The 21,441-nt window shown below is 37.9% G+C and overlaps 3 protein-coding genes and 1 non-coding gene across 4 annotated transcripts; 2 read left to right on the forward strand and 2 right to left on the reverse strand.

The window, feature by feature from the left end:
- Window positions 1-4,160: 4,160 nt before the first annotated feature.
- LOC142616968 (uncharacterized) lies at window positions 4,161-6,011 on the reverse strand. Its single transcript, XM_075789694.1, has 4 exons — window positions 5,723-6,011; window positions 5,266-5,611; window positions 5,010-5,154; window positions 4,161-4,694 (listed from the first exon to the last, which is right to left on the reverse strand). Exons 1-4 carry the CDS (start codon window positions 6,009-6,011, stop codon window positions 4,161-4,163), a joined length of 1,314 nt encoding a protein of 437 aa, XP_075645809.1.
- A 193-nt stretch (window positions 6,012-6,204) lies between these two features.
- LOC142616969 (uncharacterized) lies at window positions 6,205-6,917 on the reverse strand. The gene is made up of 2 exons (XM_075789695.1): window positions 6,810-6,917; window positions 6,205-6,690 (listed from the first exon to the last, which is right to left on the reverse strand). Exons 1-2 carry the CDS (start codon window positions 6,915-6,917, stop codon window positions 6,205-6,207), a joined length of 594 nt encoding a protein of 197 aa, XP_075645810.1.
- A 2,634-nt stretch (window positions 6,918-9,551) lies between these two features.
- On the forward strand, window positions 9,552-9,624 carry TRNAR-CCU (transfer RNA arginine (anticodon CCU)). The gene has a single exon. It is a non-coding gene; the product is annotated as a tRNA-Arg (tRNA).
- Window positions 9,625-12,059: 2,435 nt separating this feature from the next.
- On the forward strand, window positions 12,060-20,590 carry LOC142617169 (uncharacterized). The gene is made up of 3 exons (XM_075789901.1): window positions 12,060-12,376; window positions 14,684-15,036; window positions 18,398-20,590. Exons 1-3 carry the CDS (start codon window positions 12,130-12,132, stop codon window positions 20,324-20,326), a joined length of 2,529 nt encoding a protein of 842 aa, XP_075646016.1. The 5' UTR covers window positions 12,060-12,129; the 3' UTR covers window positions 20,327-20,590.
- Window positions 20,591-21,441: the final 851 nt, after the last annotated feature.

The following is a 21,441-nucleotide window of genomic DNA, read 5'->3' on the forward strand; positions in this document are numbered from 1 at the left end:
TGTCCCTTCCAATATTTACTGAAGGTGGTAAAGAGGCTAATTAGCTGTGAACTACACTGTTCAGGTAACTTCCTCATCAATTCAACTGATAAAGCTGCTGCCAACCATTTAATGCAAAGCCTACAAGCTACTCCAAGCTGGAAACTTCACCTATTATCATTGATTCTTTTTCGTCTGACCTTTCTTCTCACCTGGAGTGCCCTAGAGTCCTTTGCCTTATCTCTTCATCTCCTAGGCGACTTTCCTTCTCGGGCCCACAGTACCTCCACAACAGTATTGTGACCCTTCACCTTCATCCTCGGCCCTTAGTCCTCAGGCTCCCACATATGCCTTATCTCATACTCCTTTAATTGCGTGATTTATATTTTTTCATTTTACATCTTGCACTCTTGTACCTCCTTTACAACGACTTCATCACATTAACCTGTAATTCATTCACCACATATCTCTAATCTGGAGTGAGTTGTAACAAACTTAATAGAATGACTCAAGGGACTTAGGAGAAATTCAAACCAATATTGGCTGCAAATTGGCCTTGGTAACTCACAGCAAAACCATTAGCGTGGATCTCGAGACCTTAGGAAACACTCAAGGCCCACATTCTAGTCAATACTTATTTTATATTTGTGACCCAAGGAACCAAGCAAGGTCTAGGTTTTGCTTAACGCTTAAAGTTTTTCAAACAGTGTTAATTTATCCTAAGCTTGTGACTCGAGGAGGTAGACAAGGGTTAGGTTCTGTTTAACACTTAGAGTTTTTCAAACAGTGTTAATTTACCCTAAGCTTGTAACCCGAGGAGTCTGACAAGGCCTAGGTTCTGTTTAACACTTAGAGTTTTCATGAAATGTTAATTTACCCTAGGCTTGTGACCCAAGGAGTCAGAGAAGGGCTAGGTTTTGTTTAACACTTGGAATATTTCATGCAATGTTAATTTACCGTAGACCTATGACCCGAGGGGTCAGACAAGGCCTAGGTTCTGTTTAACACTTAGAATTTTCAAACAGTGTTAATTTACCCTAGGCTTGTGACCCAAGGAGTCAGACAAGGCCTAGGTTCTGTTTAACACTTATAGTTTTTTGAACAATGTTAATTTACCCTAGGTTTGTGACCCGAGGAGTCAGACAAGGCCTAGGTTCTGTTTAACACTTAGAGTTTTTTGAACGGTGTTAATTTACCCTACGTTTGTGACCCGAGGAGTCAGACAAGGCCTAGGTTCTGTTTAACACTTAGAGTATTTCATGCAATGTTAATTTACCCTAGGCTTGTGACCCGAGGAGTCGGACAAGGCCTAGGTTCTATTTAACATTTATAATTTTTCGTGCAATGTTAATTTACCCTAGGCTTGTGGCCCGAGGAGCCGAACAAGGCCTAGGTTCTATTTAACACTTAGCATTTTTTCAAACAGCGTTAATTTACCTTAGGTTTGTGACCCGAGGAGTCAGACAAGGCCTAGGTTCTGTTTAACACTTAGAATATTTCATGCAATGTTAATTTACCCTAGGCTTGTGACCCGAGGATTCAGAAAATGCCAAGATTCTGTTTAACACTTAGAATTTTTACCACAATGTTAATTTACCCTAGGTTTGTGACCCGAGGAGTCAGACAAGGCCTAGGTTCTGTTTAACACTTAGAGTTTTTCGAACGATATTAATTTACCCTAGGTTTGTGACCCGAGGAGTCAAACAAGGCCTAGGTTATATTTAACACTTAGAGTATTTCATGCAATGTTAATTTACCCTAAGCTCGTGACCCGAGGAATCAGACAAGGCCTAGGTTCTGTTTAACATTTAGAATTTTTCGTGCAATGTTAATTTACCCTAGGTTTGTGACCCGAGAAGTCAGACAAGGCCTAGGTTCTGTTTAACACTTAGAGTATTTCATGCAATGTTAATTTACCCTAGGCTTGCGACTCGAGGAGTCGGACAGGGCCTAGGTTTTGTTTAACACTTAGAATTTTTTGTGCAATGTTAATGTACCCTAGGCTTGTGGCCCGAGGAGTCGAACAAGGCCTAGGTTCTGTTTAACACTTAGCATTTTTTCGAACAGTGTTAATTTACCCTAAGTTTGTGACTCGAGGAATCAGACAAGGCCTAGGTTCTGTTTAACACTTAGAATATTTCATGCAATGTTGATTTACCCTAGGCTTGTGACCCGAGGATTCAAAAAATGCCTAGGTTCTGTTTAACACTTAGAATTTTTCTTACAATGTTAATTTGCCCTAGACTTATGGCTCGAGGAGCCGAACAAGGCCTAGGTTGTTTAACACTTAGCATTTTTCCTGCAATTTGATTAGCTCGCCACATACATCCACAATAATACATAATAGATCACGATATGAATAAGAAAGGAATTTATAGTATTAATAATAACAACGTCGTAAATTGTTTACATTCCAAGGATGAGGAACTACATTTCCAGCCAAGTCCTCCAAGAAATAAGCTCCAACACCAGCTATGCAGGTTATCCTATACGGACCTTCCCAATTAGGGCCCAACTTTCCCTAGGAGGGATTATTTGCAGTCCCCACCACTTTTCTCAAGACCAAATCCCCCGTGGTTAGTGGCCTTAACTTCACCCCCTTATCATACCCTTGTTTAAGTCTCTGTTAATAATATGTCATTTTTACCCTAGCCACTTCTCTCCTTTCCTCAGCCACACCTAGGCTATCCAAAAGTAAACGATTATTTTCCCCAACATTGAACTGATCAGTTCTTAGAGTGGGGAATCCTGACTCAAGGGGAATTACCGCCTCTGCTCCATAAGTCATTGAAAAAGGAGTTTCCTTTGTTGATCTTCGGGGTGTAGTACAATAGGTCCATAACACATAGGGCAGTTCGTCCACCTATTTTCCTTTAGCATCATCTAACATTTTCTTCAACCCGGCCACTATAACCTTATTGGTGGCCTCGGCCTAACCATTCCCCTGGGGATAGGCAAGTGTAGAATACCTATTCCTGATCCCCAAATCCCCATAATATCTTCTGAAGGTTTTACTATCAAATTGAAAGCCATTATTCGAGATTAGTGTATATGGAACTCCAAACCTGCTGACAATATTTCTCCAGATGAACCTCTTAGCATCAACGTCCTTGATGTTAGCAAGTGGCTCAGGTTCCACCCATTTAGTAGAGTAGTCTGTGCCGACGAGGAGCCACCTTCGGTTACCTATAGCTCGGGGAAAAGGCTCGACGATATCCAAGCCCTACTGAGCAAATGGCCAAGGGCTAGACAATGGATTTAGGACTCCCCCCAGTTGATGAATATTTGGTGCATATCTCTGACACTGGTCACACTTCTTCGCATAATCCTGAGAGGCTTTCTACATGCTCGGCCACTAGTACCCCTGGGTAAGGGCCCTGTGTGACTCCCACATATGCCCTCATGTAATTCTTCCAACAAGGGCTCCACTGCTTCTGGATGTACACACAGTAAATATGACCCTGAGTAAGAGAGCTTGTATAACTTCTGCTTTTCAGATAACCAATAGCGGGGAGCACTTCTACGCACCTTTTTCGCTTCAACCTTGTTGTCGGGCAATAATCCATGCTTCAAAAAAGTTACTATGGGGTCCATCCAGCTTAGCCCCACTTGTATGCTATGCACCTCAACTATAGGTTCCTTTGTGATACTAGAGCTAACCATGTTCTCAACTATGATAAGTCGAGGAAGTTTTGACCCGTGAGAGGTGGCAAGCATTGCTAATGAATCGGCATGAGCATTCTATCCTCTAGGGATTTGCTTCAACACAAAGCTCTTAAATCGGGTCTAGGCGCACTACACCTTAGTAAGGTATCCCCGCATCCTCTCATCCCGGGCTTCAAACTCTCAGTTGACTTGGCCCACTACCAACCGGGAATCAGGATACACCTCAACCATGTCTCCTCCCAGATGTATAACCATATTCAATCCAGTTAACAGAGCTTCGTATTCGGCCTCATTATTGGTAGCTAAGAAACCGTAATGATTTCTCCATTACCAATTTTTCAGGAGTAATAAACACAACACCTATTCCTGCTCATTTCCGGTTAGCTGCCCCATCAATATAGACTTCCCAAGGGAGCACCACAACGGCCGGGGTGATCACAAGCCCTACTGCTTTTTATTCCTCCTCAATCATACCCCAGTGAATTCTGCCACGAAGTTTGCTAGGACTTGCTCTTTTATGGCTGTTCGAGGCATGTACTTAACATCATGGTGCCCAACATAGTTCCCCACTTGGCAATTCTACCTGTATAGTCAAATTGTCGTAGAAGTGCTTGCAGAGGGAGGTGGGTGAGCACCACCATAGTGTGAGCCTGAAAATAATGGGGAAGCTTCCTCGTGGCATGCACAATGGCTAGCACGGCCTTCTCTAAGGGTAAGTAACGTGTCTCAACCTCTTGGAAAGATTTACTAACATAATAGACAGGTGGCTGAACTCCATCCTCGTTCCTGACCAAAACTAAGCTGATTGCATAATTTGTAACCGCCAGGTACGCACATAGCACCTCCTCCTTCTCAGGCCTAGAGAGGATTGGGAGATTTGACAAATACTGTTTGAGCTCCTCAAAAGCTACCACACACTCCTTTGACCAATGAAAGTCCTTCCACTTTTGGAGAAGCTGGAAGAAAGGGCGATACCTGTCAGCAGAGCAAGAAATGAACCTATGCAAGGTTGTTGCCATTCCAGTTAACCTCTGTACCTCTTTAGGGTTCTGAGAAGAGTGCAAGCCGTTAATAACCCTAATCTGATCAGGGTTAACCTCAATCCCTCAGTGCGATATCATGTAGCCTAGAAACTTTCCCGAGCTAACCCCAAAAGAACACTTAGAGGCATTCAGGCGTAATTTCTGTTCTCTTAAAACTGAGAATATCTCTCCCAAGTCTGCTAAATGATCCTTTACTTGTCTACTCTTTATCACCATGTCATCGATGTAAGCCTCTATATTTTTGAATATTTATGACTCAAACATCTGTGTCACCATTCTCTGATATGTGGATCCTGAATTCTTGAGGCCAAAGGGCATTACCTGATAGTGATAATTCTCATTAGGAGCACGGAAAGCTGTCTTCTCATGATCAGACAATGATAAGGGTATCTGATGGTAGCCTAGGAAGGCATCTAGAAAACTCATACGAAGATGGCCCACTGTTGCATCCACCAACTGATCAATCCTAGGGATGGGAAAGGGGTCATTTGGGTAAACCTTGTTCAAGTTAATGAAGTCCACACAGACACGCCACTTCCTGTTCTTCTTCTTCACCACCACAATATTAGCCAATCACTCGGGGTAAAAGATCTCCTTTATCGCTCCAGCTTGATTTAATTTGTTCACCTCAGATCTCACAGCCTCGACATGCTCTTTAGATGAGCGCCGATGAGGTTGTTTACGGGGTGTAGCCCCGGGATTCATATTCAGTTGATGACATATGAACACAGGGTCAATCCCAGGTACATCATATGCGTTCCAAGTGAACACATCGCTATTAACCTTCAGAAACTTCACCAACTTAGCCTTCTCCAAATCTGGCAATTGGGACCCAACTTGAAAATACCTTTCCTCATTCTTCTCTATTACCACCCTCTCCAGGTCTTCGGAAGACTCACTATCTGCCCTGGCCTCATGTCCCACTACAGGGCCCTTTAGTTACTATGGAGTTTCCTCCCTTGCCTCCATAACAAGATCCACAGGAGGCCGGGTAATTGCCGACACCAAACACTGCCTAGCCATTGCCTGATTACCAAGTAACTCTCCCACTCTCTCCCGAGTAGGATACTTAACTTTCAAGTGCAAAGTTGAAGAGACTGCACCCATTGCATGAAGACATGGCCTGGCCAAGATAACTATATAGGGGGAATAAGCTTCAACGACAATAAAATTGACTTGCACTTCCCCATCCTCGACTTGAACGGGTAACCTAATCATTCCTCGAGGGACCACCATTTTCCCATCGAAACCCATCAATGGTGAGTCATACCTTTCCAAGTCTTCGGACTTCAAGTTTAACCCCTCATACAAATCAAGGTACATGATCTCCGCTCCACTTCCCTGATCAACTAGGACCCTTTCTACCTCTTATCCACCAATCCTAATGGTAACCACTAAAACATCATTATGTGGTTGGCATGTTCCTTCCTTATCCTCCTAAAAAAAACCCAGGATAGGAATGGTCATCACCTTAGCTTTTTTAGTAGTGTGATTTCTGGCTTCAACATCGAAGCCTCTAGCCACGGACATGACCCTGGAACCATGCCCCAAGATCAACTCTTGGCTTGGTAAAAATCACGTTAATGGTGCCCAATGCTAGCCGAGGAACATTACTCCCATGTAACTCAGCTCCTAAGTGCCCAAACTGTCCTATAGGTTGATGTAAGAACTGGTTGAGCTTCCCGGCCTTCTCTAGTTGGTTCAGGTGATCATGCAGGGTTCTACAATCCTTCGTAGTGTGCCCCTTATCCTGATGGTAGTGGAAATAGAGGTTTTGATTTCTCCTAGATGCATCTCCACCCATCTTATTGGGCCACTTGAAGTAGGGCCCACTCTTTATTTTCTCCAATATTTGATACAATGACTCTTTAAACAATGAATTGACCAATTGAGCCCCTGTGGATGACATCTGGTTAGGGAAATCCCTTATGGGGCAGTTACCCTGATATCCTCCACCCCGAGGATCCCTCTTTTTTAGGAACATTTTAGCCTTGGATTTACCCTGCATCTGATCCTCTTAAACCCGCTTATATTTATCTATACGATCCATAAGCTAGTGCATGTTTAAGCGGTTTTCATTGTCAACGACTTTCTTAACTCATGCTCAAGGGAGAGCCACACCTTAAAAGTCCTCAGGGCCACATCCTCAAAATCACCATCTATCTCTTTGTAAGCTTCCCAATACCTATTCAAATAGGTCCTGAGTGTCTCTCCTTCCCTAATCGCCATAGATAGCAAAGAGTCTACTGGCTTGGGGACTCAACTTCACATTATGAATCTAGCCCCGAATGCCCTTGTCAACTTTTCAAAAGACCCTATCAATCCCTCGTCTAAGGCATTAAACCAATGCATAGCTACCGGCCCAAGACTAGAAGTAAAAACTTTACACATCAGAGTTTCATTGCCCAAGTGAACTGCCATCTTCTGATTAAAGTGGCTAACATGCTTCACGGGGTCAGTCCTTCCATTGTAAATGATGAATGTTGGTTGAGACAAACAACGAGGGAGCTTGGCCGTATTGATCTTCCTAACAAAAGGTGACTTAGAAATTTGTCTAGGGCGTCATTCCCCCTGGTGAGAAGACCCCTTCCCACGCTTGTTACCACCCTTCTTCAACCTATCTTGACGTGAAGAAGCGGAATAGGACTCACTATATAGGGTTTTGGATTTGTGACGATACATGCGATCCCTACTACCCTTGGAGCCATTACTTGATGAGGGAGAGGGACTCCTTCTGTCATGTTCCCTGCGCTTCAACTCCTTGCGCAAGTGATTTATCTCCAACTGCAACTTGCATGTCCCTTGATCATAGGAAACCTGACTTCCAATCTTCGAATAACTTCGCTCAATCCGCTCAGTGTGGTAAGACTCCACTATAACACTTGGGGTGCGCTGCCTATCTCTCCTTTGCTCTAGGTTAACAAATTGGTTCTCTCTTTGTGAACCAACTGATTCTTCCCTATCCTGGCCTATGTTAGCCATAACTGCTCAAGACAAATCCATAACGCCTTAATGCTCCCACACATGGCGCAAATTGTAAGGACTCAAAAATCAAACAGTTTAGGCCCACTTAGAACAGTGAGGTTTGTACAATTCAACTAGGCCCAAATCAATATATTTGTAAGAGAGTGGATTAAACAACAAGGAAGGGCTTATCATGAGGATAAAAATAGGGAAGAAAGACCAAGGAATCTAAATTATGTATGTAAATGTCTTATTACAAACTTGCCCGATGAGGCAAATAATGCACAGAAAGATACACTGTTCACTTTCTTCTCTCCACATTTTTCGTTCTAACTCCGCTCTTTTTTCATCCCCCCCTCTCTCTGGAGATTTTCTCTCCCTTATATACTCATCTTTGCTTCCCATATTGGCCCCTTATCTTTACCTAACCAAATTCTCATCATGACACCTGTCCCCTCCAATATCTACTGAAGGTGGTAGAAGAGGCTGCTTAGCTGTGAACTATACTATTCAGGTTACTTCCTCATCAATGCAGCTGATAAAACTGCTGCTAACCATTTAATGCGGAGGCTACAGGCTACTCCAAGCTGGAAACTTCACCTATTATCACCGATTCTCTTTCATCTGACCTTTCTTCTCACCTGAAGTGCCCTAAAGTCCTTTGCCTTATCTCTTCCTCTCCTTGGGCAACTTTCCTTCTCAGGCCCATAGTACCTCTACAACAGTATTACGACCCTTCACCTTCATCCTCAGTCCTCGACCTCCCACACAAATTATTGTTTACTTGCTTTGATGTTCAATCAATTATTTCTTAGCCAATGGTTTGTGGGGGTAGGGATCAAACCCTTTACATTTATTTATTTTTGTAAAAAAATAAAAAATAAAAGTCAATTTTCTAGGTACAAAATAAGAATGATTGTTTTTTGTTTGAGAGAGAGTTTCAATCTATGGCGTTTACTCTTGATGATAACTCTTTATCATCAGACCAATACACCAATCAGTTTTTGGTGTAGGCGGAGATTGAACCTTAGATCTCTTATTCAACCATCAGTGACTTTACCGGTTGAGCTAACTGAAACCCACAAAAATGATTGTATTTGATCAAGCATATAAGAGACAAACAATTTATAGGTGCAAAATATGCATACAAGTTGAAAGGAATACATTGTTTAAACTTTAAATTGTTGAAGGACTCAAAATATCCAATCCAAACCATTCCACCTTATTGATCTTATTTGATCGAACGAATTGTGGGTGATTTTGATTGGTGTTTTAGGCAAATATGGAGTGGGAATTTTTGTTTTCCCAAGTTTCTAGTCAAATGCGATATTGCAACTTTTACTGGCTAACTAATTCGACTAAGACCCATACCCCTCATCCCTATTTATTCATCTTATTCTTTCTTCTCATTCTTTATTTCTTTCTCTCATGCATTGCATATATGACTCCAAAGTCATGTCATCTTCCTAGCATCATTGAGCCCAAAAAGAGGTCACATGGTCATCGTTTTTGCATAGACTTTTTCTACAATGAGTATGAGCTATGGTCACACACTCTTCTTCTTCAGCTCCTCACCCTCTCCTTTAATGGCTACTAACAATAAAGGGTAGGTTGTTTACATTGTTGATACAATAAGATTTGACTTTATGTTTTATATTTATTTTTGTTAACTACCATCCATCCAATATATAGTTGGTTGAACAAGGTTAGGTAAAATTGTTAGCTTATCTCTAAGCTTGATTTGTGATCATTTTTATGAGAATTTATTATTTTTTTTGTTTTGTTTTTTGGGGGAGAGAAATAGATAATGAAAAGGGAATGTTGGCCTTGGGCATGGGATGTTGAGTGCAGGTTTACTTCAGCTATATAACTATTTTGGATATACAACATACCAACCAAGCGCCTGTAGCTCAGTGGATAGAGCGTCCGTTTCCTAAGCGGAAGGTCATAGGTTCGACCCCTATCTGGCGCGTAAACATTTTAAAGTTTTGTTTTCCCACGCAGCAAGAACGGTGCGTTTTGCTGGAGATCCAATCATAAAATGGAGTGAGAATATATGATAATAACGTTTTAATTTGGTTAACTTATATATTTTTATAACTTATTTCATCAATATATAATATATTTTATAACTTATATAAAGCTTTAGATTGAAAAAAAAATGTTCCTCTCCAAAAAATTTGGTTAAATTGAAATCTGAAATTTCTAACTATAACTATTTTAATCTCTCTATTAAGAAAATCATTATAAACTAAAAAGTAATAAAAGTTCAAGTATATTTTTTTTCCCTTTTTATTTTTTAAGGCCATCCACCATTTCCAATTATATGTTAAATTTATGGTGTTTATTTGACTTTAACTTTTACAACTTGGGACAAGTGTTGTGGTTACAATATATTCTAAAATAACATAAGTGTACTTTTCGATATTTATTTATATAACTCGTATTCACGTAGGTTACATTTAGTACACTGAATGAGAATTACATTAAGAATAATAATCTTTATTATTGAAAATAAAAGATATTGTAAATTTGTGATGGAATAACTATTACTATCCATAATTATTAGTATATATTTTTTTATATATATAATTTAGTACATGACCAGCTCATGGAAATGTCTTTACAATATAATTTTCTATATAAATTCATACGGTATGAAGTATTGCAATTTATATAGCCGATATTGACTTAGTATATTTAAAAAAAAATTTATTTAGTATATGCTCAACTCATGCAAATGTCTTTACAATATAATTTTCTATATAAATTCATACTGTATGTATTGTATTTCTCTTATTTAAGTCCTTGAAATTTTTTTATTTTTTTTAGAGAATACTAAGTATTTTTAACACATACACAGGGAGAGGGAAGAAAGTTTTTTAAAAAAACTTATAATGGTATATATCCAAAAGGGCCTAAAGTCCTTGAAATTCTTAATAAGACAAGTATTATGTTGCAATGTTTTTAAGATAACAATATTTTTATGTTCGATAGATGTCAATTATCAAAAGAGCTAGTCATGTGTGTATATATATTTTTTTTGCACCAAATGTCCCATTTAAATTTTTTTAATTTTTGTGAAAAGTGAGTTATTAGGTGTAAAGACTAAAGAGTCCAACTAAACTATTTGTTTCCTTAAGTACTTAAAACCTAAGTATAGCATTTATTATTGCTAAATTCCTGTTGGGCCACATCAGCCTAGTATTTTGGTCTATTCGGTTCACTTTGATTTTATTAGGTCTATTTGGTCTAAATTGGTCCACTTCGGTTTATTCAGATTTATTTGATCCACTTTGGTTTATTTAGTCCATTCAGTCCACTTAGGTCTTATTCGGTCAATTCTGCACACATTAGTATTATTCAATCCACACTGGTCCTATTTAGTCCATTATGTCAACTTCGATCTTATTCGGTCCACTTTTGTTCTATTCGGTCCATTCTATTTATTTTGGTCTTATTCGGTCTAATTTGGTCCTATTAGGCCCATTTGGTCTTATTAGGTCCAAAATAGGTCCATTCTCTTTACTTAGGTCCTAGTTGGTCCATTATATTCACTTTGGGTTTACTCGGTCCACTTCAGTTCTATCCGGTCCATTCTCTTCACTCGGTCAATTATTGGTCCTATTCGGTCCATTTTATATACTTTGGTTTTATTCGGTCCTATTCAGTCCACTTTGGTTCTATGTGGTCTACGTCGATCCTATTCAATCTATTTCAGTCCTATTTATTTCACTTTAGTCCTATTCAATCGATTCGGTTCAATTGGGTCTAATTCGCTCCACTTCAGTCCATTTGGTCCCCCATTTGGTGCATTTAGTCCATTTTTGTGTACTTATTACATAATGGGAAAAAAAACAGGTTTGACTCAAGGGCTCAACAACTGTCTATCATGTCTCAGGTCTAATCAACGCAAACCCAAACTAATTTATAGACCGACAGTGCAATAGATAAAATTTAATATTTTTAACTTTACGACATATTTTTTAAATTCATTGAGCAAGTCCTCTAATGGAACAATAAATTACAAGAAATTATGGTGTGTGATATTTCTTCAACTTTTAATTCGATAATTTAACAATTATCAAACTAGAGAGATTTGAAGTGGAAACATCTATGTTAAAAATACCACTATAATACTCTTAATTATTTTTCAATTAAGATTGAGAGACGCTTATGAATACATATATTATTTATTTTTTGATTGAAAGATAGAACTTATGTATACATATTTCATCAATTACAAAACTTATATTTTCCTAAAAAAAATTACAAAACTTATATTGTTTATTTATTATATTTATTTTTGAGAGGTTAACTTGGTACTTGGTAGAGTTAATTTAACGCAAACCACAAATTATCCAAGTCCAAAAGTTAAAAAAGAAATCCGAAAAAGATATATATAGCAGCAGTCACACAGAGAGACAAGAGTCACAGTCACAGTCACAAAACCCAAACGCAAAGAAAACGAACCAGCATGGAATCGGAAACCACCGTCACCGCAACAACCACCGCAGTTTCGTCGAGCTCCTCCACGAACTGGACCATCGCCGGTGGCTCTCTCGTAAATTCCGTCACTTTCGAGTCCTATCTTTCCAACGATCAAGAAGAAGAAGAAGAAGATGAAGAAACCACAATCGCCAATTCAAATCTAACCACACTCGACAAATCCCCGCTTATTCTGCGCCCTCCCTCACCGGATTCGAACCCTTGCGAGATCAAAAGTACGTTCTAGAACGGAATTTCAATTCTCGCTTTTTATTATTTTCTTTTTTGGAATTAGAGTGTGTGAGTTTTCCGGGAAATTTAATTTCACGAATTGTTATATGAAATGTTTTAATCTTTATTTTACTTGTTTTGCTACTATTATCTTTTGTTTTTGTTAGTTGGAAAATGTTTTCCTGGAAAACATTTTCCTGAGTGTGAATTTCCCGAGAGAATTGATATCGCTAAATGTTATATGATATGTTTGGATCTTTCTGTACTTGTTTTGCTACTATGCTCGTTTGTTTTTGTTAGTTGGAATGTTTTCCGGAAAAACTTTTTCCCGAGGAATGAGTGTTGAGTTTTCTGGGAGAATTGATTTCGCGAATTGTTATGTGATATGTTTGGATCTTTATTTACTTGTTTTGCCACTATTGACTATACTCGTTTCTTTTTGTTAGTTGGAATATTTATCGGGAAAACATTTTCCTGAGTGTGAATTTCCCGGGAGAATTGGTTTTGCGAATTGTTATATGATATGTTTGGATCTTTATTTACTTGTTTTGCTACTATCCTTGTTTCTTTTTGTTAGTTGGAATGTTTTCTGGGAAAATTAATTACACGAATTGTTGTTCTGTGTTCTGTTTGGACCTTTATTTACTTGTTTTTATACTAAGAAGTTTGGATGGGATTGGTGAATTCGTGTTAGTGAAAAGTTGGGGTTAACTCTCTGTTTGGTCATTGAGAAAATAAAGGAAAAGGAAATTTAGATTTTTGAGTTTTGAGTTTTTAGGATTTTTTTTTTGAAGAAATTTGGATAGGATTAGTGAATTTATGTTGGCAATGGTAAGGAATTAAGTACATGAATTGTTATCTGTTCTGTTTGGACCTTTATTTACTTGTTTTGATACTAAGAAGTTTGGATGGGATTGGTGAATTTGTGTTAGTGAAAGGTTCGGGTTAATTCTTTGTTTGGTTATTGAGAAAATGAAGGAAAATGAAGAAATTTGGATAGGATTCGTGGAATTTATGTTGGCAATGGTAAGGGATTAAGTATTAACTCTCTGTTTGGTTTTGAGAAAAGGAAGGAATTGAAAAGTATATTTTTGAGTTTTGTATTCTTTTTGTTCATAATCTGTTTTGTTTTGTTTTGTTTTGTTTTTTTTTTTTTTTGTATTTTGGAGGAAGTTTGGATAGGATTAGTGAATTTATTTCAGCAAAGGTAGGTGTTTTAACTCTCTGTTTGGTTATTGAGAAAAAGAAGGAGAAGAAAATTTAAAATTTTGAGCTTTTATATTATTTTTTGAAGAAGTTTGGATAGGATTAGTGAATTTGTGTTGGCAAATGTTGGGTTTTAACTCTCTGTTTTGTTCTTGAGAAAATGAAGGAAAAGAAAATTTTAAAATTTTGAGTTTTTATATTATTTTTGTTAGTTATCTGTTCTGTTTGAACCTTACTTTTTATTTATTTAAGAAATTTGAAGAGGATGAGTGATTTTATGTTAGCAAAGGTTGGGGTTGTTACACTCTGTTTGGTTATTGAGAAAACGAAGGAAAAGAAAATTTATGTTTATAGGTTTTTTAATTCTCTTTGTTAGACTTAGTCATCTGTTCTTTTTGCACCTTATTGTTTTTCCTTTAAAAAAAAAATTAGAAGAAATTACGGATAGGGTTAGTGAATTTATGTTCGCAAAGATTGGGGTACGATTCTCTGTTTGGTTGAAAAATTAAAGGAAACTATAGTTAGATTTTGAGTTTTATGTTATTTTGTTAGGTTTTTCCAGCATGAAAACTATACTAAGCTTAATAGAGGATTAAGTATACCGCAATGGAATAATTAAACGAAGCATTATGGGGATCTAGAAACATGATAAAACTTGAATGATCATTTCAGAAATATTGATATTGTTTCTTTGTTATTGAATTCGACTATTTGTTGTTGAATGCACTGGTCATTTCTAGATATTTGTTCCAATTTTGTAGGTGATAAAGCATAGAAGCAATTTCTATGAGGTAGTTTGAAGCAATTTCTATGTTTTGGGACTTAGCTATTCCACTCCCCGAAAACCACAATCTCTCTTTTTGATTATATTTCTATGAGGTAGTTCCTATTTTTTTAACAAGTATAATTACTTATAAAAGATATAGAAGCGATTTCTATGACTACGAAACTTGGGTAAAATTGGTTGGGTTTGTTAAGTAGCTCTTGACGTACAAACATCCACCAAAAACTTTTATTGATTTATCTTCTAGCGAAAGTAGAAGAGAAAATTGCTTGGAACCTCGCACATTATCCTCATAAATGATATAGAACTTCTTGCACTACAGTTGGTTTCACTCAAAAGCATGAGGTGAGGCAGGTATATGTTCGAAGTACTGCTCGAGTCTATGAGATATACTATGAATCTGGCCCACAGAAAGACAATGAGTATCTGTGTACTGTTCGCTGCGGTATTGCTGCTAGAGATGAGGAAGTGTTCACAACTGACATTGAAGGTGTTACTGCCAATCTGGATGGGCCTAGAAAAGGCGACGGTGAAGAAGAGATAAAAAATGGTAGTAATTTGACCACCAATGAAGATGGCTGGGTTGAAGTGAAAGCCCCTTGTGGTCCTGTGGTTGAGAATAAAACCATTGCTGTGCCATCAAAGGCTGATAGCATGGCATGGACAAGCAAACAGGTATGCTGATGACTATTCATGTACTTATTCAAGTATTTTCTGTCCTCATTTTATGCTATTGAAATGGTGGCCAGTGTGTCTTGATGTATATCGCTTGCCTGCATGTGTATACACTTTTATCCCCTCCCCAAGAAACACAAAGGAAAAATTACAAAAAATAAAAGAGGAAACATGTTCTCTTCACATATGTCCTAGTGATAGGATCAAAGCAGATGAACAGTTCAAAGGATCAAAATTTCAACTTATGAGGACATTGTTTTGGTTAATTTATTTTTGGATAAGGTACTTTCCTTAAGTTTTATGGATGGCATAATTGAAGCCCATCCCATTAATTAACCACCATGGAATCAAAAATGGAAAACTTAAATTATCATAGTGATGCAGGAGGCAACGGGAAGACAGACTTGTTATATTTTATTTGATTTTAAGTCTCAAGGGCAATTTTGTAATTTCATAATATTCTGGAATGGGCTTTGCTAACAGTCCATTAGATCTTCTTTTGGGTTTTATTTAGGTTTGGTTAATTAGTTGGGCTTAGTAGTAAAAGCCTATGGAGTCCAAGCCCAAGTGTTATTTGGGTTTTAAGAAATCCTAGTGCTACTAGGATTAGTTTTAGTCTTCTATTTTAAGAGTTGTAGTACTTTCTATTGAGTTAGTTAATTATTAATGAATGTTTTTAGAATTTAAGAGCTATGCTTCTTTATGGTTTGTGTGATGCAACCTTCTCCAAGGTGTGATGCCAAGGAACCCTAGGTGTGATGCTTAGGAAGTCTAGGTGTGATTCCTAGAATTATCTATTTATCTTTTATATTTTTTACTATTCACGGATCACTGTTCACAGCATAGGAAAAGCCGCCCAAACCTTGATTGTTCTCCTTTGTTTCATCCCTAAACCCTACTAATCCTTATTCCGTTGGAAAACCCTATAACCCTATTATTTTCCAGATCTTCCCCACCAAAACCTAACCCTAAACCCACTAAACTGAAGTGTTACCAGATCTGCTCCAAGAGTTCTAAGTCAGATTTTTGTTGTTCCCCTTGTTTTTTTTTTGATAAGTAAGATGTTTATTGATATCAAAAATGAAACACCCTAGTACACAGGGAGTGTACAAGGGTTAAACAGTCAAGAACACAAATTACAAGAATCTAAGAAATCAAGAAAAGATAAAGATGATTGGTTCTGCAGAGCAGTCAACCAATCTCTAAGGGTTCTAAAGAAAAATAGCTTCAAGTTTGAAATTGATCTCTCCTTATCTTCAAAGCACCTGTTATTTCTCTCTCTCCAAAGACACCACAATAAGCAATGTGGAACAGTCATCCATATATGCCCATTTCGATGACAACCAAATTTGCCTTGCCAACATGCTAATAGCCCCACTACAGATTGCGGCATCACCCAGCTAACTCCAAACAATCCAAACACCATTGCCCACATATCCATTGCAACCGGACAATGGAGAAAAAGATGATCAACCGATTCACCATTGCACTTGCACATGTAACACCAATCCAATATCCAAATCTTCCTTTTACGTAAATTGTCAATCGTTAAGCACTTCCCCAAAGCAGCAGTCCAAACAAAGAAAGCAACACGAGAAAGAATTTTCTGTTTCCAAATATTCTTCCAAGGAAAGCAACAATCATTGGAGCCCACTAAGAGACTGTAATAATCCTTAACCATAAAACACTTCTTTCTATCAAGTTTCCAGCACATCTTATCCTCACCAAATCCTTTCACCGAAGCACCATAAATGGTATCCATAAAACCAGCCAATGCCTCTAATTCTCGAGCATGTACACCCCTAAAGAAACTTACATCCCAAAAGAGAACTCCATTATCAAGCTTCATAAGCTCAGCCACACTAGCCTCCTTGTCTCTGCAAAATCTATACAATTCCGGATAACTGACTGCAAGGGAAGTCTCACCACACCAATGGTCTTGCCAGAATTTCACTCTTGACCCATCCCCAACATCATATAGAATGTGGCGAGAAAAAGAAGGCCATCCCTGACGAATATTTTCCACAAACCCACACCATATGGACCATTAACAGGCCTAGTACACCAGCCACCCCCTTCACAGCCATATTTTACCTCTATCACTTGCCTCCAAAAGGCCGTCCTCTCCATCCCGAATCTCCATAGCCACTTTCCAAGCAAAGCTTCATTAAAAAGTCTTATCTTCCTTATCCCAAGGCCCCCTTGTTCTACATCACATAGTATGTTAAAAGAAAAAAGAAAAATACCCCTAGCTAATCAATAGAAGGTCCCCCCTCCCCCTACCCCAGGGCAGGTGGTGAGATCCTTGTCCAAACAGAAGTTGCAGATCACACCGTCATAGAGGCTTCATTTCTTATGAAATGAAACCTGCTGTTGATGATCCAAGGGAAAACAAGTCTCTTCTTAAGGGGGAATTCAACCAACCACTACCCTCTACCTCCCATGGCTAAAAGCCATTGCTTTTGTTAAATCCAGCCACCACTTGAACCTTTCACATAAGCCAAAGTTTTACTATTTCACTGCGACTTCTGTTGTCAGTGTGGACTGGTAGACCATTGACATCTGAGTTTTGCTTATTTGCAACCAACAAAGCCGCTCAACAAACCTGGTTTTCCAAGGGGAACCCACACAGTGCTAAGACGACATTACAGAATATGCAATGCTTATTGCTGATAGTCGAACCTCTATTATATGGATTTGGGGCATATGGATTCTGGTTGGCTTTGGTATTTCATTTGGGATTGGGATCCTGAGATTTGGATTAACAGATGGAATCAAGTTCAAGTTGGATTCTCTGATGGTGGTTTTGAGTTTGTAAATGTAGGACTTGTAGATAAAAAGGAAGTGAAATATTACGGTTGAGGAAAGAAGAAGAGGAGGAGGAGGAGGAGTATAAATGACATAAATCTTTTAATTTCAAACCCATCCCCCCTCCCTTGAGATGAAGCAAATTTTTTTTTTTTAATGGTAAGGGTATAATTGACAATCTTCATTTTCTGTTTATGGTATCTCTTAACTGGTTCTGCACTGTAATTCCAAAAAATACAAGGGAAGTAGGTGTAATTTTTGAGAATCCAGGGGAAATTTGAGTAATTTATCCTTTATTTCTTAGGCTTGTTTTACTTATCATAAAAACTTGTTAGGCTTATCTGGGAAGGCTCTCTAGCCAGTTTTACTTGTCATTTTACTTATTAAGGAAAAAAAAAAAAAATTCTAGGAAGGGATGCTACCAAAAGATGGAATGCTTAGGGTAATGACTATTCAAGCCTGGTTTTGCTTGCATGTTTCCCTTCAGTTTTTTCTTTTGTGCTTTTCTTCTTTTTCTTCATTATTTTTTTTCACTTAATCTTAAAAATTTCAGGAGTTATATGAGGCTACAGCAGAGATTACTGATGCTAGTCCTTGCACATCCCTCACACTTCGTCTGCTCTCACTTCAGAGTAAAGGGTGTGTCTGTGTTGATGAAGTGTATGTGTTTGCGGATCCTGTTGATGATGCTGATTTTGAAAATCAAGAGGGTCAGATTGAAAACTCAGCTGGAAGTTCTCTTATGGCCATGCTTGTACCTACCCTTTTGCAGTTTTCCAAGTCGACTGCACGCAATACTGATACAAGGGAAACGCAGAAATTCCCAGAGTCTGGTTCAAGATCAACTGATCCAACAACTTTTGCTGCTAAAATTCCGCAGGAAGGAAAATCCAGCATAACTGACCATCAAGATGTCAAGTTGCAAGCAGTGAATGGTGATGGTGCTGGTCCAGCTCAGTTACAGAACCCTCCACAAGTTCCTGTTTTAGAAATCAAGCCTGATAACCCGCCATATACTCATCTTGAAAGAGCCATGGATCAACTTGTTTCTCGAGTGGCCAGAATAGAAGATCTTTTTTTGAGGTTTGAAGAAAACATGCTAAAGCCCATAGGCAGCATTGAGGCAAGACTCGAGAGAGTAGAGCAGCAACTTGAAGTGCTAAACAAGAAATCAGAGAATTCTGAATTGCCATCTCGCTCAAGAATTTGTGCTCCTGAATTTTCTAGCAATGAATCAGTTACCTACTCCTTTTACAATAGTGTAACTGGTTGTCTCAATTGTGGGTCATTTGAATCAGATAAGAGGGATTTTTGTTCAGAAGCCATATCCATCCCTTTTAATGATACATCTGATTCAGTAAATGCTACTTCGGTGGTCCCAAGTCTAGTAGTTACAGCTCCTGAGTTTTCAAATGTTGATGATGAGGAAGAAAATTTGGCGTCTGAATCAGTGACAAGTCCTTTAAAGGATAAACCAAAGCAGGCTGTGTCAATTGATGATGCTTTGGCATCAGCACTGGAAGGATTTGTATCTTCAACTTCAATTCAGCCTCCAAAATATACTCAAACTCTTGCAGTTAAAGCCCCTGAGTTCTCGAATGAAGAAGATGGAAACGACGATAAAAAAGATTCAACTAGAGTTCAATGCGAAATAGATACAGATCATTCAGTTTCTTATGATAAAACAGATGGGACAGAGAGCATGAAAGATTCAACTTCATCCGATACTTTTTTAGAGGGTGAAAGGAATGTGACTAGATCTCTTAATGATGACTACTCAGAGAAGACACCCGAGGGGGCTCACAACGAATGCCAGAACTATGACAGAGGAGAAGACGATTGTCAGGCCACAGGAATCGACATTGGTGTCTCTTCAGCTAAACCTGATGTGGCAAGAACAGATTCCTATCAGATAGTGAAGGAAAATGAAAATGAAGAAGTGAGCAATGAGATAAGTGACATCTTAGTTCCTGATAATACTAATATCTCAGATGGTGTGCTTCCAAGTCAGACCGAGAATGTCTCTGATACTACCCAGGAAGGAGCTGTTGCAAGCTTGGAATTAGTTGCTGCTACTGAAAGCAAAAAGTCTGGGTCTGACATTCTGCAGAAAGTTCTTGAATTTTCTTATGCTTCTGCAGTGGATTTCAAGACTCCAGTTCTGGATGTGAAATTTGCATTTCAGGAGACTTCTAAGACTTGGACTCCCCTTGAAGCTCTTTTGACCGACATGCAGAAATTAAGTATTGAACCTCCTTTCATTGAGGATACTGGTGACAATGATTCCTCCATTGGCGAGCAATCCAGCTTAATTTTGGTGGAGGATGGTGAACCATCTGCTCCAGCAACCAATGGCCATTTTTCACTGGATACAAACTACTGTAATTTAATGGACGTGGCTTTGATCACCGAGGGCGAAAGCCGGCAGGATTATCGTCCATGCTGCTGCAGCCATGAATCGTTTGCAGCAAGTCTGATATGATACAGTATTAAAGTTATTTGGTTTTGTATATAAATTTGGTTTAGGCAAGCAATTGATGTATGCTGATTACCCTTTTCGTTTCAATTTAACTATTCCAATGTAACTTAAATGTCTGATACTTTTTGACCATGGACCATGCTCAAGAACTTGGTATGCTCCTAGAAAGTTTAATCAACAGAAAATTGAAGGAGTTTTACTGAGAAATATAGTATATATATAAAAAAAAAAGAATTAAAAAATGAGTGAAATGGAGGAATTGTGAAATTGAGTGTGTTCATAGGCGGACTGATTAGATAATTTATGTTCAATAATATTTACCTACTTTTAGATTAGAGAGTTAAGATGCAGACCACATTTGATCCGTAAACATTTACACATAGGCTTCATTGAACTTGAAGATTATTATGTCAAAAAACTTGAAAATTTTGCCTATTAAACTCTTTTCCAACTCTCACTAAAATGAGAGCAATTTACCTTCAATTGCAAGTGCAACCGTGGTAGTTTAAGAGTCCATATGGATAGGCGTTCTTACAGAGGAAACACGCGTTAACAAACTAAACGCAAAAAAAGAAATCATTTTGTAGTGTGATTTTAGCCGAATTGCATTTATAAATCATACCATATCCGTGGTTTAAAAAAAGCAGATTTTTAGAGCTTTTACAATCCACGCGATTCAATCACCAAAATAGCAATTATTGACCGCGCTAATTTTCATCTAAAAAATTTGTTTTGAACCCAAATACTAGTATATATTAAAGCTATAATAATTTTAAATTTTTGAAAAAGAAAGGAGCATTTTATGTTTACCTTATACAAATATTGTCTTAAGTATTATGCTTACTATATTTTTTTAATTTTGGATATATATTCTTTGTATTTTTTTAACTTATTTTTTTATAGGTTTTTGTAAAATATTTTTTAATTTTTATTAACTCATTAGTTAAATCATGACCCAAGACCTATGAAAGGTTAAATTTTGCTCGAAACTTTTGGTCCAAACTTTTATAACAGTGGCTAAAATATTTCTTTTAGAGGTAAATTAAGTTTTCAATAATAATAATAAAAAAGAAGTAAATTAAGTATTATTATTTATAAAAAAGAGAGAAAAATTATTA

This window comes from Castanea sativa, chromosome 11, assembly GCF_040712315.1.
Source record: "Castanea sativa cultivar Marrone di Chiusa Pesio chromosome 11, ASM4071231v1".
NCBI lineage: Eukaryota > Viridiplantae > Streptophyta > Magnoliopsida > Fagales > Fagaceae > Castanea > Castanea sativa.

What these genes read in the sequence shown, in the direction of transcription:
- LOC142616968 (XM_075789694.1), bottom strand. Translation starts at nt 6,011, where the DNA reads ATGTACCTTGATTTGTATGAGGGGTTAAACTTGAAGTCCGAAGACTTG. An exon ending in GAGAGTGGGAGAGTTACTTG is followed by an intron (nt 5,612 to 5,722) that starts GTAATCAGGCAA and finishes AGGGCCCTGTAG; the next exon opens with TGGGACATGAGGCCAGGGCA. An exon ending in ATGAGAATTATCACTATCAG is followed by an intron (nt 4,695 to 5,009) that starts GTAATGCCCTTT and finishes CACTCTTCTCAG; the next exon opens with AACCCTAAAGAGGTACAGAG.
- LOC142616969 (XM_075789695.1), bottom strand. Translation starts at nt 6,917, where the DNA reads ATGGCGATTAGGGAAGGAGAGACACTCAGGACCTATTTGAATAGGTAT. An exon ending in TGGCCCTGAGGACTTTTAAG is followed by an intron (nt 6,691 to 6,809) that starts GTGTGGCTCTCC and finishes GATCAGATGCAG; the next exon opens with GGTAAATCCAAGGCTAAAAT.
- LOC142617169 (XM_075789901.1), top strand. Translation starts at nt 12,130, where the DNA reads ATGGAATCGGAAACCACCGTCACCGCAACAACCACCGCAGTTTCGTCG. An exon ending in GAACCCTTGCGAGATCAAAA is followed by an intron (nt 12,377 to 14,683) that starts GTACGTTCTAGA and finishes CTTGCACTACAG; the next exon opens with TTGGTTTCACTCAAAAGCAT. An exon ending in TGGCATGGACAAGCAAACAG is followed by an intron (nt 15,037 to 18,397) that starts GTATGCTGATGA and finishes TAAAAATTTCAG; the next exon opens with GAGTTATATGAGGCTACAGC.